The sequence below is a fragment of the Ceratotherium simum genome, chromosome 4, assembly GCF_057802395.1.
Source record: "Ceratotherium simum simum isolate JZ-2026a chromosome 4, ASM5780239v1, whole genome shotgun sequence".
Lineage (NCBI taxonomy): Eukaryota > Metazoa > Chordata > Mammalia > Perissodactyla > Rhinocerotidae > Ceratotherium > Ceratotherium simum.
Window position 1 is genome coordinate 84,929,485 of NC_141903.1, and position 15,574 is coordinate 84,945,058.

Here is a 15,574-nt window from a genome sequence, read left to right on the forward strand (position 1 = left end):
AAATACTTTTTATGACTGAGAGGTTGAATATTTTTCCTTAGGATTAGTTACTGGCCGTAGGTAGCCATTCTTCTTATTTGACTTTTCATTTCCATACCTTGCTCATTATTTAAAAATTAAGATCTTCATATTCTGGCAGGTTATTTTATATAAGCTCTTTATATATTAAGCCTATAGGCCTTTTGTCATCCTATTGATTGCATATCCTATTTTCTTAGTCCGCTATTGCTTTTTAATTTTATTTGATTTTTGGAGGGGGCAGTGAGAGGTTTATTTTTTGTTGTTTTTGTTTTCATCTTTATATATCTTTAATTCTCCTTTAGTTATATATTTTTTAAATAACAAAAATCCATTTTTCTTAGAATCATGTGCAAAATAAAGTGTGGATGGGATTTCCCTCTACTCTGCTTTTAAAAAATAGGTTAAAAGGTTAAATAGTAGACCTGTCCACACCCAAATTGTTAGAGATTTTGAATTCATGAAGCCTGGTTGAAAGAGATTTGAGTCTCAGAATTGGAGAGTGATAGAATTTGAACTGTGGAGTTTTACCAGTGTTGGTTGATTTTTCCATCCTGCTCATATGGCATCTGTGAGCCTGTGTGTAACTGAGGACAGCGAGGTTGGTGTGCATCACAGGTGTAGGTGACATGTAATTACTGATTGAGGGCGGCGCCCCGTGGGCTCAGGCTGTGGCTCTTCTCTGTCCTTCCCATTTTAGCCTCTACCTTTGCTCTTGCTTTTGAAGGTGAAGAGCCCACAGTGACCAGGGGGTAAAGAAGGTATTGAGCTGTTTCAGATATATTTTGCATTCTGGCTTTGGCTCCCTCCCTAGAATTGTTGGTCATGATTTTGTTAACTCAGTGATTGATATCCGGTTGAAAATTAGAATGAAATGAAAATAATTTAAAGATATACGATCCGCAGGTCAATGATGTGCTTTTTCACTAATCAATGTGAAAAAAAAAAAAAAAGTGGGCGTACCTTCTGCAGCCCAACTCTTACTGCATCATTGTTCATTTTTTTCTGTGTATTTAGATAACATTATAAGTTACTAGGTTAAATAGCCACTCTGTACTTTATCAAAAGTAGTTAAATTTCTTAAAGGACCCCAAAAAGGAAAAAGAAAATGTTAATTCAAGAGTATACACAGTTTAAATATTTGTATATTCAATTTTTATCTTTAAATTTTCACTGTTCAGTAGCAACTGAATCCAAATAAAGTATTGTTTCTTATAAAGTTTGGTGATCTCACGTCACTGGGTAAGGGACCATACTATGATTTATTTTCCTGCATAAATGGACAAGTGTCACTCCCCACTCCTGGAATCATTTGTGTTCAAACAGTATCTTTTATTGTGGGGCTTTTCCCCCAGAACCTTCTGGAAATTCTTATTTCTGGTGGCCCTAATGCCTCTATTGTGGGGGAGCTAATGGGAAATGCACAGCATCTGTATCTGAAGCTAGAGCAAGTACTCCTGGCTATGCTGTGGCTCCTCGTGGTTCCTTAGGAGCAGGAAGGGGGATAGAAAGGAATAGCAGATGTGGGAGAGATTGTGGCATTAGAATCCAGTACATGACTTGGTAATATGTTTCTGGATGTAAGAGAATTAGCTGAAATTATAACAATCATTGTTACTATTTATTGTGCTCTGTAATACTTTCAACAATACTACAAGGAAAGTATTATTCTTCCCATTTTACAAATGAGGAAACAGACTGAGAAATCATGTTTCATTCAAGGTGAGCACAGGTACTATAAACAGATGGAGAAGGTGAATTTAACTTTGGATGTGGTCAAGTTAAGAGAGAAATGTCTTATTAGAAACTTAAAAGAGTAATTTGGAGAAGCAGGTGTGGAGCTTGGTAGAGAGGATAGGGCTAAAGATACAGGTTTGGAGACTTATGCACAGGGGTGATGGTTAAAATATTGGAGATTTGCTCGTGATGTATTATGGAGTCATCGTGGCAATAGAGTTAGTGAATTGTTCACCCAGGCAGTGCTCCCTGCCACTCTTTCTGGAGCATGGGTCCTGACTGCCTGGGAAGCATTAATTTTGTTCAAAGGAGGTTGCAGAACATGGGTATATGAGGTGGCGTTATGAATAGATTTTCCCAGCCCTGTCCCGCTTCATGACCCTGTTGGTAGCAGTGTGCTGCTGCAGGACAGATCCTAAGGCTGGGAGAGCAGGTGCAGCCTTTGGAAGATGCTTTAGAATCTCTGGTTGTGTAGTTTGAGGCCCTTCCTCCCAATGATTCTGTGCCTCTTCCAATACATTTTCTAGAATCACTGCCCTAGACCCATAGAGAGAGAGTGGGGATTGTTGCTTTTAATTCTATTTATAAAGGGATATCCTTTTTGTTACCTAATTAATTGTTGAAAACATAGAAGTAGCATATTAGCCCATTTAATATTACAAGGAAGAGATTACAAGGAAATGACTTGCTTGACTCTAAGGGATGATGTTATTGCAAGGACACAGCAACAGTTGTGCTCTGGCCTTGGCTATTTTGGGGTCTGTTCTCTTACCCTGCAGGCCCACCAGGGTGCCTCTGCTTCACTCTCGGACCCGCGCTTCCAGCTTCCCCAAGCTTGATGGAACACACTGATTGTTCAGCCTTTGCGTTAGGCCTGGAGTTCTTGTCTGGCCTGCACTACTGGTTTGACTCTATGCCCAAGGTTTTATAAGCCATGAGGAATTACCTGCGGCTATGTTTCTTCTCGGGCAGCAGGGTGACACTGCCACTGGCAGGCAATTTTGAGGCTTCACACTCTCTCCAGGAAAACATCACAAATATTCTGCTTTGTCAAGATGAAATTTGCCATCATGGTCAGTGAATCATGATAGGATTGGGAGTGGTTAGTGGAGCCATAGGGTGTGTGGGGTATGTGTGTTTGAAGAATGTGTGATAAGAATCGCCAGTAGGGTTTGTTTGTTTGTTTGAAACTACAGGAATATTCCAATTCCCTGTATTCCGTATGATGTACTTTGGGGATGAGCCACACTTCCATAGGTAGATACTGCTACCAAAAGGAGCATGTCATATCCCTCACATGTGGGAGGGTAAGAAAAGAGTTGAGAAGCACAGATCTAGGAAGTGTCGTTCAACTTGAGGTTAGGAGATATTTCTAAGTTACATACATACACTCACTGTCAGTAACATGCTTTTCATCTATGAGTAACTTCAACAGATGTCTGCTCTCTTATGGTGCTTAATAACTACAGAATAATTCTCATTTTAAGTGGTTGGCAATTTTGGAATTGGGAAAGAATTAAATGGACAGAGCAAATAGAATTGTACAGGCTTTCTTTTCATGACAAATGCATGAAAATGAAGAAAATATTCATTTTTGCAAATGCCATCAATCTTTAATAATCAAAAATTCACTTGGCAAGAGAAGTAGTGTAGCTATACAGAATTGTGGTTATTGTTACATTGTTTTGTTTGCTGTAAACCTGGCTCAATATTGGTAAATATAGTGTAGCAGAAACTGAACTGTTGTGAGCTATCTGGGCATTGGTCCAAGATATCATTAAAAATACTGCCTCAGACTAATTTGGGTTTATGAATAATATTTTGTTAACAGCTCAACTGAAATTGAGCCACATGGTGTAGCTTAAAAATGTTGAATCCACGAGATAATGAGAGTAGTATAAGTGTATACTATATGCTTAATATATTTGAGTAATAAATTTACATGTAATTTTGGGATACAGGAATTGGAATTTATATGCTTTAAACTGTAAACACCCAAATGCTTAGTGTGATCAGATATCTTTACTTAATGCTGTGATTTGCTGTTAATTTGAATGCTTTATAAGGTAAAATATTATTGGTTTAACAATCAAATCTAAATAATAAGGAGAAGTTGCTGAGCAAATATTAAAATCGACATTCAACACCTGTTGTGAAATGTGGATGTGTAAACAGCTAGAGTTTATGTTAACATTCACCAAATAGATTGAAGGACATAAAGTTGTTGGAAAGGTCCAATAACTTCATTTATTTTACTAATGAAGGATAGTAATTATACCTTAAAACAGGTTATGGGGATTATTAATGTTTGTTTATAATTTATTAATTACATTAGGTATAACATGAGGGATGAGATTATGATAAGTGAGATGATCCAAGACAAAATCTATATTTTAGATGTTTCTTGCCAAGAAAAGATATATTTGTCTTTTTCTTTGTGTGCTGTTTTAGTTTAAGTTCTTTCAGAACATACATATGTAAACTCCCACTGAAAGGTTTTGAGAAGAGTTGATTTTCTCTCACTGTTAGTCTGTAAAATATTTTTGTAATGAAAAGGTGTGTGCATTACTGAAAGAATGAATTTTAAATTTTCCTCTTCTCAATAAATATTTTCTTCATTTTCCAGGTTAGCACTCTACGTATATGAATATCTGCTCCATGTAGGAGCTCAGAAATCGGCCCAAACATTTTTATCAGAGGTATGTTTTACATGTATTCTGCGTTGTATTTTGATACATTATATAAGCAAATGAAAATGTAACAATTATTTGGAAAAGTTCATCATTATATAGTGAATGCTCAGTTATCTATATGCGTAATATAGTCTTTGTAGATTATTTGTAAGCATTTTTAGTATCGCAAAATGCCATTTCTGTGCCAATAACCTCCTATTCAACTTTCTAGCCATTTTCCCCCCTTAGAAATGGAAACTAATATTAGCCTTGGCAACAATAATCAAGAAAGCAAATTTAAAAAAAAAAAAAAAAGACAGGGGCTCGCCCAGTGGCAGAGCGGTTAGGTGAGCGTGCTCCGCTGCGGTGGCTTGGGGTTCGCAGGTTCGGATCCTGGCCGCCCACCGATGCACTGCTTGTCAAGCCATGCTGTGGCAGCATCCCATATAAAGTGGAGGAAGACGGGTACAGATGTTAGCCCAGGCCAATCTTCCTCAGCAAAAAGGAGGAGGATTAGCATTGGATGTTAGCTCAGGGCTGATCTTCCTCACAAAAAAAAAAAAAAAAAAGACACACTGCCATATCTCTAGTTCTAGCAATGTCTTATTTTGGCATTATTCACAATTTTGGAAAATATGTTTTTTGTTTGTTTTTATTTTGTATGGATAATTGTGGGTTGATGACTAAATTTCAGTTAGAAAACATTTTGATAATCTTATTTCAACTCCTTGTTTCTCTTTCTATTTTTCTCCTTCACATATTTTTAAACTTTGAATTTGAGCTTCTTTACAATAGTAGTTTTTCTTCTTCAATTTATATAATGATGAGGATGAAGAGGATTTTATTGAGTTCTATTATATGCCAGGCACATAACGTGCCAAAGTGCTTTACATATATCATCTCTAATTCTTATAAGAAATTTGCAAGGTGGATGGTATTATTCCTGTTTTACTGATGAGAGCAACAGGGCTCAGAGAGTTTGTTTAACTCTCGTTGTCACACAGCTTGGTAAGTTATGGAACTAGAATCCAAACCTAGGTCTATGTTAATTTCAAAGCCCCTGGTTTTCCCTGTATATCTCTGCTGTCCAGTATGGTAACCACTAGCCGTATATGGCTTTTTGAGCACTTGAAATATGACTAATCCAATTGAGAAGTACTATAAGTGTGAAGTAAACACTGGATTTTTGAAGATTTAGTGTGAACAAAAGAATATAAAATATCAATAATTTAAAATTTTTGACCACATATTAAAATGGTAATATGTTGGATATATTGGGTAAAATAAATGTATTACTAAAATTAAATTTACCCTTTTTTTTAACGTGATTAAAAGTTTAAAACTACATATGCAGCTCTCATTTGTGCCCATGTTTATATTTCTATGGACAGTGATGCTCAAAATCATGTTATCTCTAGTGATCTCACTAGTCTGGCCCCCACCAGATCAGGGCGTGACAGGCAGCCCCTTGACCAAAATGCCCTGTCTGAAGTACAGCCTTGTTGAGATTCACTTACTCCCCAAACAAACTGACAGTAAACACACATAGCCGCTCCCCCCCCCCCCCGCCCCGATCTTTTATCTAGTTAATTAGTGCAATCAGCCTACCCTACCTGCGAATTGCCACATCTGCGGGTTCCACATCCGAGTATCAAAAGGCCTATGGTGGTTGCATCTGTACTAAACATCTACAGACCTTTTTTTCTTGTGGTTATTGCCCGAACAATACAGTACAACAATTATTTACATTGCATTTCCATTGTATTAGGTATTATAAGTAATCTAGAGATATTTAAAGTTTACAGGAGGATGTGTGTAGGTTATATGCCATTTTATATAAGGAACTTGAGCATCCGAGGATTTTGGTATCCACGGGGGTCCAGGAACCAATTCCTGGCAAGTAGATACCAAGGGATGACTGTATATGTGAACTATTAGGGCCTATTTGCAGTTAAAGAATTTGAAAGGTTTGCTCACAACACGTAAGAAGTCGATTGTCTTACCATAGAAGGAATATATTCAATGTAATAAAAATTTGATTTCAAAGTTAATTCAAATCAAAACAGAAGTTGAGTGTATCTTGTTAAGTGGTTAAGTAGAAGACTTTGGTCTATGACCTTTCTAAGTCACATTCACTGTTCGATACTACAGAAGTAATTCAAATTGCAAAAAGGATGCTCTTAATATTTGTTTTGTAATCACTGCCCACTTATAGTATATTTAAAAGAAGCTGGCTATGGAGATTTTAAAATTTTATTTTAATGCAGTTGAAAACAATGAAACAATGAAAGGATTTACTTAACTCTTTCCATAGATCAGGGACCATTTTGAATTGGCTCAACTTGCTTAATCATCAGGGGTTCCCAAGACTATATCTTCTTACCAACATTATATCAGATACAGTGATTATTAAACTTCATCAAAAAAGAAAAATGTTGCTAACTTATTTAAGGAAGTTCAGATATTTGGACTCAAATGGGTTATGGGGATTTAGCAGATAACCAGATACTGTACCAGTATGCCCTGAGCTCAATGGAAAATGGATATGCAAAATTTCTAGGGCTATTTGGTAGAAATGAAATTGATTTCAGAAGAGAGTCACACATTTTTGACAAGTATTTACCATGATTTTATTTTCTCCGTCTGCATTTGGAGTACAAAACTGAGGATTTCTCTGAATTATTAGTCTGGTTTAATTTCACAAGAGGAATCAGAATCAGTTAAGCTAAAAACCAACTATTGTCACCAGTATTTCTGGACTTTGGAGATGAGTGTATATTATTCCCAGAACTATTCTTCACTTCCCAACTTGCAAAACTCTGAGTGACACTGTGAAAAAACATTCTCAATACCTAAATAACCAATATGGGGTTGGCTAAATATAGAGAATGGCTAAAGTAACCTAAGTGAAAGCTTACCATAATGTAAAAGAATAAGTTAGAGCTATTTGAATAAACTTCCAAAACATTTTCTAGTGAAAGAAGCAAGCTGAAGTATGCCGTTTATGTGGAAACCCTTGAACATGAAGCAATACTGTATATTTTTGTGGGTACATATTTATAAATATAAAGTATAGTAAAAGGTCTGAAAGAATATACATCCCAGACTTAATTGTTTCTAGGAGTGGGGCTGTGAAAGAATCAAAGGGAATTTTATTGTTACTTGTAGGATTTTTTTAAACAAGAAATATGTATATGTACAGTTACTTAATAGAAGAGAAAATACAAAATTATCTCAATTTTAAAATGGAAGTGTAGAGGTGGATTCATAGTAGACCATTGCTGAGTACACCGTAGAGTTCTAGATAATTTCAGTTGGTTAAATGTTAATAGCTTACTGTTTCCTCCCTCACACTTTATGTTTCCGCAATACCCAGCTGCTTGTGTTTGCCTACACATAGGTTTTACTCAGTGGTATTCACTCTGCCTAAAATCTCCCCTTCTCTACCAGACTAGCTTGGACGTAGCTTTTTCTAGCAAGGCTTTCTCGGGGCTCCACCTCTGTTCCGATAGTGCATTCTTACGTGAAGACCTTTGCAAACTACACTAGGAAGCTTGGACTTTATCTTCGTGGCAAAAGGAAGCTTTTGATGATTTTTAAGTAAAAGAATAACATTGTTAGGTTGGTACTGTGGTGTCTATGTGAATGGCACCACTCCTCTCTAGCTATGGACAGCAAAGAAAGGAGAATGCAGTCTTTTAGAGCTTCGTACCCTATTTAGCATTGCTTTCTCTCTTACTTTCACTTGGATCATCTGGAAGATTTAAGGCTGCTTGTTGTAGAATGACTTCTTAAGTAGTTTGAGTGGTAAAGGACCGTGTTATCTACATTCTTTTTATTCTATCCCCAGATTTTTACCTAATTCAGAATTTTTACACAAGGAACTTAAAAAAATAGGGAGACCTATTTATTTGGGCTGGATATTGTGATAAAAAGGAAATGGTTGAAGTGGCACCAATTACTCAGAAATTCAATGTTCTCACCCTGGTTCAAGGCGAAGTAGACTACTTCTTCCAATTTTGGCATGTACCCTCAGGATGAATGAGGATATGGATGACTACGATGCTAATGAGCCCTTTGGAACCAGGATTTACTGTGCTGGGCCACCTCTTTCATTTGTATGGGTTTGTTCTTATGGGCGAAGTTGTGAGAAGGTCAAATTGGCACTCAGGCACTATCTGAACAAGTAAGATGTGTATCTCAGCAGCCCAGCCTCTCCTTTGAGCTTAGCCTTTCTAATAGTGCCCTTGGCCTGGGCCATTGGAAATTGGACTGCTCTTGATAGCTCTGGTTATCAGTCAGAAGACTGGGGCACTATTAGTGCAGCTATTGTACTAACAGTAGAAATCAAAACATTTCTCTAGCCAGGTTGTGATAACTAGATTATTGTGATCTCTGTTTCATGATAGATTCTAAACTACTATCTGAATCCTAAATATAGTTTGTATGACTTTTCATTTTTTTACCCCCAAGGGGACAAAATTGAATATTCTTTAGAAATATTCTCAATAGAGAGCCCTTTCTCTGCTTTATCTTTTGTTATCTTTCAATATTCAATAATTACAAACAGAATGCTAAGGAATCTTCTTTATAATTCTATATCAATTTTTGTTACTTTGGATTCATGAGAAGCTATCCTTTTCCTGGTTGTATTGTTTCATTATGCAAAGATAATTCCTGCTCATTCCAGAAATTTTGGATAGTATTCATGCCTCAGAGTGAGGCTTGGTGTCCTTAAATAAAATTAAGCATTAGAGTGTTGCAGAGATCTAGGTTTTTTTTTTTTTTTTGCTCTTAAAAATTTTACATTGTTTATACTATATTACTAGCCCTTATTTGCCATAAATTAACCAATAACGTAGCCAGAAATAGAAGCTTAAAAACATCTAACAGATTGCTTTTTCACATTTTATTAGGAATACAAATTCTTGAACACCATAGCCTCCAAAATTCTGTTTTATCTGTTTATCTTTCACCTATATGAAGAGAGAAAATAATAATAATAATAATTTCCTAACCCATTTCTAGGTTAGGAACTTTAATTTGGAGGCAATGTAGTGTAGTAGGTAAAGAGCATATGCTTTGGAGCCAGACTGCTGGGTTTGAATTATGTTCTATGTATTTACTTACTCAGTTTTCTTAATTATGAAAAAAAGATAATCGTGATAATACTTTGAAGTTGTGCTGAGGTTTAAATGAGATAGTACTGGGGCTGGCCCCATGGCTTAGTGGTTAAGTGCGCATGCTCCGCTGCTGGCGGCCCGGGTTTGGTTCCCCGGGCGGGCACCGACGCACTGCTTCTCCGGCCATGCTGAGGCCGCGTCCCACATACAGCAACTAGAAGGCTGTGCAACTATGACATACAACTATCTACTGGGGCTTTGGGGGAAAAAAATAAATAAATAAAAATTTAAATGAGATAGTACATATAAAGTGCTTAGAAGGGCCTGGCATGTAGTAAGTATTCAAAAGTGTTATTTTTAAAATTCTTGACCAATTCTTTTCTATCTTGTGTAGTTTCTTTCCTTACAGTACAGGTATAAATATATATCCTATGTGCATGTGTGCTCCGAGTGTCTGTCACTTGGCTGACCCACACTCCACCTGCCTCCTGGGGTTACCTTTTCTCTCAGAATGGCTCCAGCTCTAATCCCTCATGTCGTGGGTAGTCTCGAGTCCTCTCTGAGGGCTCTGGGCCTCACTGCGGGGAGGGGTACCTAGGGCTTTCCTGCTCTAAGTTCTTGCTCCTGTGAAGTGTTATAGCGCCACTGCCTCTCCTTCTTAGGGCTGATACTTTTCTTTGCCTGAAGTTTCCCATTTTCCTCTTAGCCTCAAAGCTCCACTAACTCATTCTCTTGTATATAAAAGATTCTTACTGAAGGTTGGGCGAAAACTAGAGAATATTAAGCATTGTACAGTGCAGGTAACAGTATTAACCCGAAGATTAAACACAGCTCTCCTTAAGTTCTTTGGTCTCCTTGCCACAGGGAATTTCTCTTTAGCTGTTTGCCTGAGGCCTCTGTTTGCCTTTCATCTTGTTGACTCCTCACAACCTCTCCTGTTTTCTCCTCTTCTGAATCCTCCCAGAACCCCCCTTAACTCACACACACACACACACACACACACACACACAAACTTCTTCCCAAGAGACTATCAGCAGCGTCCTAAGTTCTTGTTATTTTATTACATAGAATATTAAGTATTTGTTCTCTACTTTCAAACCATTCCTAGGGGGCCTCTGCCTTTCTGGGCCAAAAAATAAAAACAAAAATAGAAACGATTCATCGAGGAGTTTTCCTAATAAAAGTTATTCCTCTTTAAGAGGACTTCCACCTTCCTTCTAAAACGGGCAGCACTATTCAATAAAACTTTCTATGGTTATGGAAATGGTCTCTAATCTGTGCTGTCTAGTAAGGTCTTCACTAGTCGCATGTGACTATTGCACACTTAAAAAGTGGCTAGTGCAATTGAAGAACATTCACTTAATTTTAAATTTGAAGAGCCACATGTGGCTAGTGGGTACCATGTTGAACAACACTGTTTTAGATTATGTGCTTCAAAGTGCAGTCAGATATTTCCTCTTGTTATACATCTATGTGCTTTAATTATTTGAATTAAAATGTAACAGTGTTTATGTTTTTTACATTTAGTTTAGTGTATAGATGCACCCATACTTCTATAATTGGAAGATTTTAGAAAATTAATGGGAGCAATAAGTTATATCTAAATTAGAAGTCTCAGGAATTTTGCCTAGGAATAAACATATATATATATAGGTATACATGTTCTTAACACAAGAACTAACTTTATCCTTTTATGGTATTAAAATTTTTTTTTGAATATTGGTTCTCAAGAAGTATGAGAGGATTTAGGAATACTCTGAAAAGTTTGGAGCCCATCAGCTTCCAACCTGCTGCTGTGCTGTTGGAGATGCTGTCGAAGTGGGTCTGGAACATCCAAAGAGGTCCTATGTTGACAAGGCTGGAACCTCCAGAAAGGTGCTGCTGGCATCCAGAATTGTCCCACCTCTGCTGTTGTTGCTGCTGCTGCTGCAACCAGCAACTACTTCACTTTTGGAGCCAGGGGCACGAAGCTTCTCTTCTTCCTCCCGCCTTTTGATCTCCTGCTAGTGTCTCCTGACGGCAGAACTTAACAGGAAACCAGCTGGCAAGGAGCCTAGGAAATGTAATTTTCAGAATCCCAGCACCAAGTGTGGAATGGAGTACAGAAGGGTGGGTGTGGGGCTGAGAGATAATAGTAAATGACCAGTATACCTTGCCAGAAACAAATGATGATGAAAAGTTAAGCAAATGTATGTGTGTATACCTGTATATGTCCCTGGTGTGTGTGTATGTGTATCATTTTTTCTTTGTTTACATAAATGTTAGTTTATTATACATACTGTTCTGTGCTTTGATTTGTTTCACTTGTTTGATTTCATTTTATACTGGTTCACGAAACTTCATAATTCTCTTTTTATGGTTATGGGGTATACCATTCTATGAAATCTGTCATGATATATTTCACCAGCCCCCAACTGATGGACAGATGGACATTTAGGTTATTTCTAGTCTTTTGTAATTACAAACAATGCTTCAATGGAAATTTATATATATATATATATATATATATGTATGTAATTTTGCACATGTGACCATATTTATGGGATAAATTCCTAGAAGAAGAATTGCTATATCTGATAGTATGTGCATTTGTAATTTATAATTATCATTTATAAGCATATGGCGTGTCTTACCCCTGCCAATATGCCTTTTGTTCATGGTTCAGTGTTTGGTTCTACATTTAAATAGAAAGGCTGATAATGCTAGATCATATGATATAGACACAGCATAATCACAGATAAGGCCCTCAAATGCAGAACATGGCAGTGGGAATGGGCCTCGAGATTTACATGAAAGTTACGGGAGAATACAGCTTTTAACTGGGCAAGTGGTAGAAGGAAGGGAGGTGGATGATTAAGCAGCAAAAAGCTGTAGGACCAGGAAATACACATTGGGGCTGGGATAGTGGAAGAAGGAAAAGTAGAATAAAGAGAGAGAGAGAGATTGTTTGCATACTTGTCACTCAAACACCCAAAGAAGCCTGAAGTCCATGAGACTCAGTACAACAGAAAATGCCTCTTCATAAATAGCAGAATTGTTTCTAAAATGATTGTTGACCTTTAGAGATATTTTCTGGCTATTCTTCAACCCCATGTTAATACATCATTAATGTATGTTAAAAAAAGTAAACTACATAGATGAATATGATTTTAAAATGAAAGTCCTCCTTTACCCTTTTCCAGAGATGATAGTTGTAAATTTGGTGTGATTTCTTTAATATGCATGCACCCAAATGCACACATACGTGTGCACACATTTTTTTTAAACAGAAAAGATTTTATACTATACATATTGTTCTCCAACCTTCCAAATCTCCAATTTGAAAAACTAATATAGCATGGCCTTTTTCCATGTAGATATATCTTATTCTTTTTAGTGATTGCACACTGTTCTGTAATATGTATCAAGATTCATTTCACATTCACTACTGGTGAATGTTTTTCAGGATGTTTCTAATTTTCATTGTTTCTAACAATGCTCAATGAGTGTGCCTTAGTTTTCTATAGGTCAGGGTTCTGTTTTCCTGAGTATCTTCTCATACTTTCTATAAACAAGTAACATATAGGGTAGTAATTAGTTTGGTGGCAAAAAATACCATTCACTGTAGAAACATATTCCTGTGTAGAACCATCTCTTCTTTGGATATACCAAACATTAATTGTTGTTCATTCAATAAGTATAAAAGGATGGCTTTTGCGTTAACTTCAATATGATGGTCCAAAGTTTTAGCTGTTTCTGCCACAGATTTGCTGTTTAAAGTGAGGAAGATGAACTTTACTGGCTATATAGTAAAAAATATTATGAGGATGAAAAAGATGACGTGTGTGAAGCATTTTGAGTTTCTCTGAGGAATAATAAGATGTAATACTGTTTAAAATACAAATGCATTACCTTTAGACCTTCTCTCAAAGAAGACCGTATCAAATATAAACCATTTATTATTTTCCCAGAGTACTTTTCTCCTCAAATGGCTGATGGTTGATTGTGGAGGTTGTGGACGAGCAGGAGAGAGACTGCTTGCTAACTGATGGGGTCTAGGGGACTCCTGTGGGACTCCTGTTAGACTGTGAGTCTGATCCTATCTCCAGCACAGTCTGGTGTGGAGACCACTCGTGCCACTTTAACTCTTCCGTAGTCATCTCACATTCTCCTTTTAATTGAGGAGAGTGCTATCTGCCTTATTTCACAGTCATATATGTAAAGTCAGGAAGAACTGAGATGAAATGTAAGGATGCTAGTTTGAAAAACTTGCTGTTCATATGATTAGGATGATTCCAGTGATTAGGAATATTAGTGTGTGGGGGGCACATCTGTGAGGTCCATTATTGTGCTCTTTCAAGAAGACATCAACTAGTGAAAAAAGGGTGAAAGATTGAGAGAAAGATAAGATACAAGTTTTTGACTAAATTATAACTTCAGCAAGACATTAGAGTTTTATTTATCATAAGACTCAAGTACTATTCCTTATTTTTTATAAACCAAGAAGGTATAATATTGATCAACTGAAATTATCAGATAAAACAAAGAATGGATAAAAAAATTACATGTGGTACTATTTAGGAGGATGCAAGTTAGGATCTGGCTTACATTTATATAATATATTCTGGTTCATTGTTCATATTTAGTCTTTATAAATTCAAGTTCATTAATTCCTAGAATTTCTTCTTTTAGCTCTTTTTAAAAATGGCTGTCACATATAATTTTCTAATCTTTAGAAAATTTCTTTTTGTTTTTGGAGAGAAAAGTACTTTTCTACTTTAAGGTTTCCATTTTGTGTACTTAAGAACTCTAAACAAATGCAGTCAATTTCAGTGATTTTAATTGCACTTAAGTTTTTTCTTCTCTTTCTTACAGATTTTTTTTTTTCCATTTAGGCCCACTTTCTGAGTTCCAATTTTTAAAACTTTTTTTTTTTTAATGCTTTTGGGATAAGAATTCCTAACTTCTTCCATAATAGATAATAGAAAGGATTCCTTGAATTTTTTTGAAATCAGTAGTTATATTTGTTTACTTCCTAGTCGTGTTAAGGGCCTATGGGTGTATTTTGTTGATTGGGTATTCTTAAATAATTTTTAATTATTTAAGCTAAGAAACTAAGGCATGTACTTATACGTGAAGATTGTTCGTTTTGTTTAACTAAGGCTGGATGACCTTAGTTAAAATTATAACTCACTTCTTGCTACTTCTAATATAAATACGGTTTTGTTTTTTTTTTTTTGGTTTGTTTATGATCTGTCTTCCCTACCAAAGTGTAATCTCCCTGAATGCAAAGATTTTTCTCTTTTGTGTTTACTGTACTTTATAAAGGCACTGTACAAATACCCATGCTGCTTTCCAATTTCTAAATTTAATTTGTAAAGAGTATTTAGTCAGAACTTTTCATTTTTGAGAGATATTGACCTTGTCATAAATTTTTATTATAGTGAACTCCAACTCAACTGAAATATAAACAATTGGAAAATTAATATCGCCATCTTTTTTTAAGCTGTTATTTTATGGAAGACGTATGCCTTTTTACTTCCACCTCCTCAAATCAGGAACTTATTAAAAAATTACTTAAGGTGTAATTTAGTGTCTGTGCATATTAAACCCAATCTCTTGCAAATTTTTGGGGTAGTGATGATAACCAATTTTCATATTCATGTTAATAAAGATGGTTTTGATGTGCTGTAGGATCCTGAAATACCTTAAGATCCTGAACTCCTCTGAAATTCTGGCACAGTGGGAAGCAAATTCAGGAGAATAATGGTGGCATCTTCTCTCATAGACTATCCAGTCAACTATGTAAAATGAGTACTTGTAAAACTTGAGTAAAGGATAATATGAAAATGATTAAAATCTTGTATACTACCTTAATATTTTAAGTGGGAAAATATTGATTTGTAACATGTGTGGGAAAACATACTATTAGGAAAGTATTTAATATCTCTTTTATTCATTTTAGATAAGATGGGAAAAAAACATCACACTGGGGGAACCACCAGGATTCTTACATTCTTGGTGGTGGTAAGTATCTTTTATTCC

At 36.1% G+C, this 15,574-nt stretch overlaps 1 protein-coding gene across 4 annotated transcripts in view; it reads left to right on the plus strand.

The window, feature by feature from the left end:
• SSBP2 (single stranded DNA binding protein 2) overlaps nucleotides 1–15,574 on the plus strand; it is a 296,005-nt gene that overhangs the window by 75,419 nt on the left and 205,012 nt on the right. For all 4 annotated transcript variants that reach the window (XM_004420399.3, XM_087430094.1, XM_004420402.3 and 1 more), the window contains 2 exons: nucleotides 4,382–4,454; nucleotides 15,495–15,556. In XM_004420399.3, the coding sequence (XP_004420456.1) occupies nucleotides 4,382–4,454; nucleotides 15,495–15,556 (135 nt within the window). Of the gene's footprint in view, nucleotides 1–4,381; nucleotides 4,455–15,494; nucleotides 15,557–15,574 lie in introns of those variants that run through there.